The 938-nt window shown below is 37.4% G+C and overlaps 1 protein-coding gene across 1 annotated transcript; it reads left to right on the forward strand.

The window, feature by feature from the left end:
• The first annotated feature begins 383 nt into the window (after nt 1-383).
• On the forward strand, nt 384-932 carry LOC115237427 (ELMO domain-containing protein C-like). Its single transcript, XM_029810488.1, has 2 exons — nt 384-477; nt 618-932. Exons 1-2 carry the CDS (start codon nt 418-420, stop codon nt 906-908), a joined length of 351 nt encoding a protein of 116 aa, XP_029666348.1. The 5' UTR covers nt 384-417; the 3' UTR covers nt 909-932.
• Nucleotides 933-938: the final 6 nt, after the last annotated feature.

The raw sequence follows: 938 nt of genomic DNA on the forward strand, positions 1-938 counted from the left end.
TATATATAAAAATTTATATATATATAAAATGCTAAAACATCATTACTAAGAGATAACATATGTTTATTTGTGACATAAGGAATCGTTTAAATTTGAAACAAAGAACGTCTGTATTTTAGTAGGTGAAGGGCATTTTTTATTCGTTCCGACTCGCAATTTCTATGTCTACGCACTTGACTATGACATCCTTACGAATGCGTGCCAGACACTTGACAAAGTGCATTATAGTTCGACCTTTCGTGGAATTGTCAGTACCAAATTGTCATAAAGCGTAAATGCGACGCAAGTGGCGGTACAAAAACGTATTATCAGATATCAATGACGAGAAATAGGTCAATATTCATAAGCTTGGTATAAAAATGCTTTCGTTGAGCTCGAGTGTCACAAGTCGAATCGAACGTAAGGCAAATCTAAACAATGCGTACGATATTGGTGTATCTACTCGTCGCTGTGACTTGCGCCACGATCAGAGAGGCTGTAAGTATTAGCTGAAAGTAAATTTTCAATTTCTTTCATCAGATTTCTGCGAGATAATGAGTCGTATTCCAGGAAATTTAATATATTTTAACTCGCATCGCGTATTATACAGTATCGTATATTTTATTCGTTTTCGACAGAATTCTTCGCCAGGATTTCTCTCAGATCTTTTTCAACATTGTCCGTTACTAAGCTACCTTTTCCCAAACGATTGCTGCTGCGACACTAATACAAGTTGCTGCACGACAACGACAAGTACAACCAGTACTACGACCACTACCACTACCACTTCTACCACTGCTCGCTCGACCGCTATGTCGGCCTCTACTCCTCCTGCAGGAAGAAGAAAGCGCTGGGTTACTCTAAATTATTATAACAACTTGTCATCAGATATAAAGTACAATGCGACGCGAAAAAGCAAAGATACGTGAGCTTGAATCTGAATATGTAATATATATATA

Source organism: Formica exsecta, unplaced genomic scaffold (assembly GCF_003651465.1).
Source record: "Formica exsecta isolate Colony F162 unplaced genomic scaffold, ASM365146v1 C16365167, whole genome shotgun sequence".
Taxonomy (NCBI): Eukaryota; Metazoa; Arthropoda; class Insecta; order Hymenoptera; family Formicidae; genus Formica; species Formica exsecta.

What these genes read in the sequence shown, in the direction of transcription:
- LOC115237427 (XM_029810488.1), top strand. Translation starts at nt 418, where the DNA reads ATGCGTACGATATTGGTGTATCTACTCGTCGCTGTGACTTGCGCCACG. An exon ending in GCGCCACGATCAGAGAGGCT is followed by an intron (nt 478 to 617) that starts GTAAGTATTAGC and finishes CGTTTTCGACAG; the next exon opens with AATTCTTCGCCAGGATTTCT.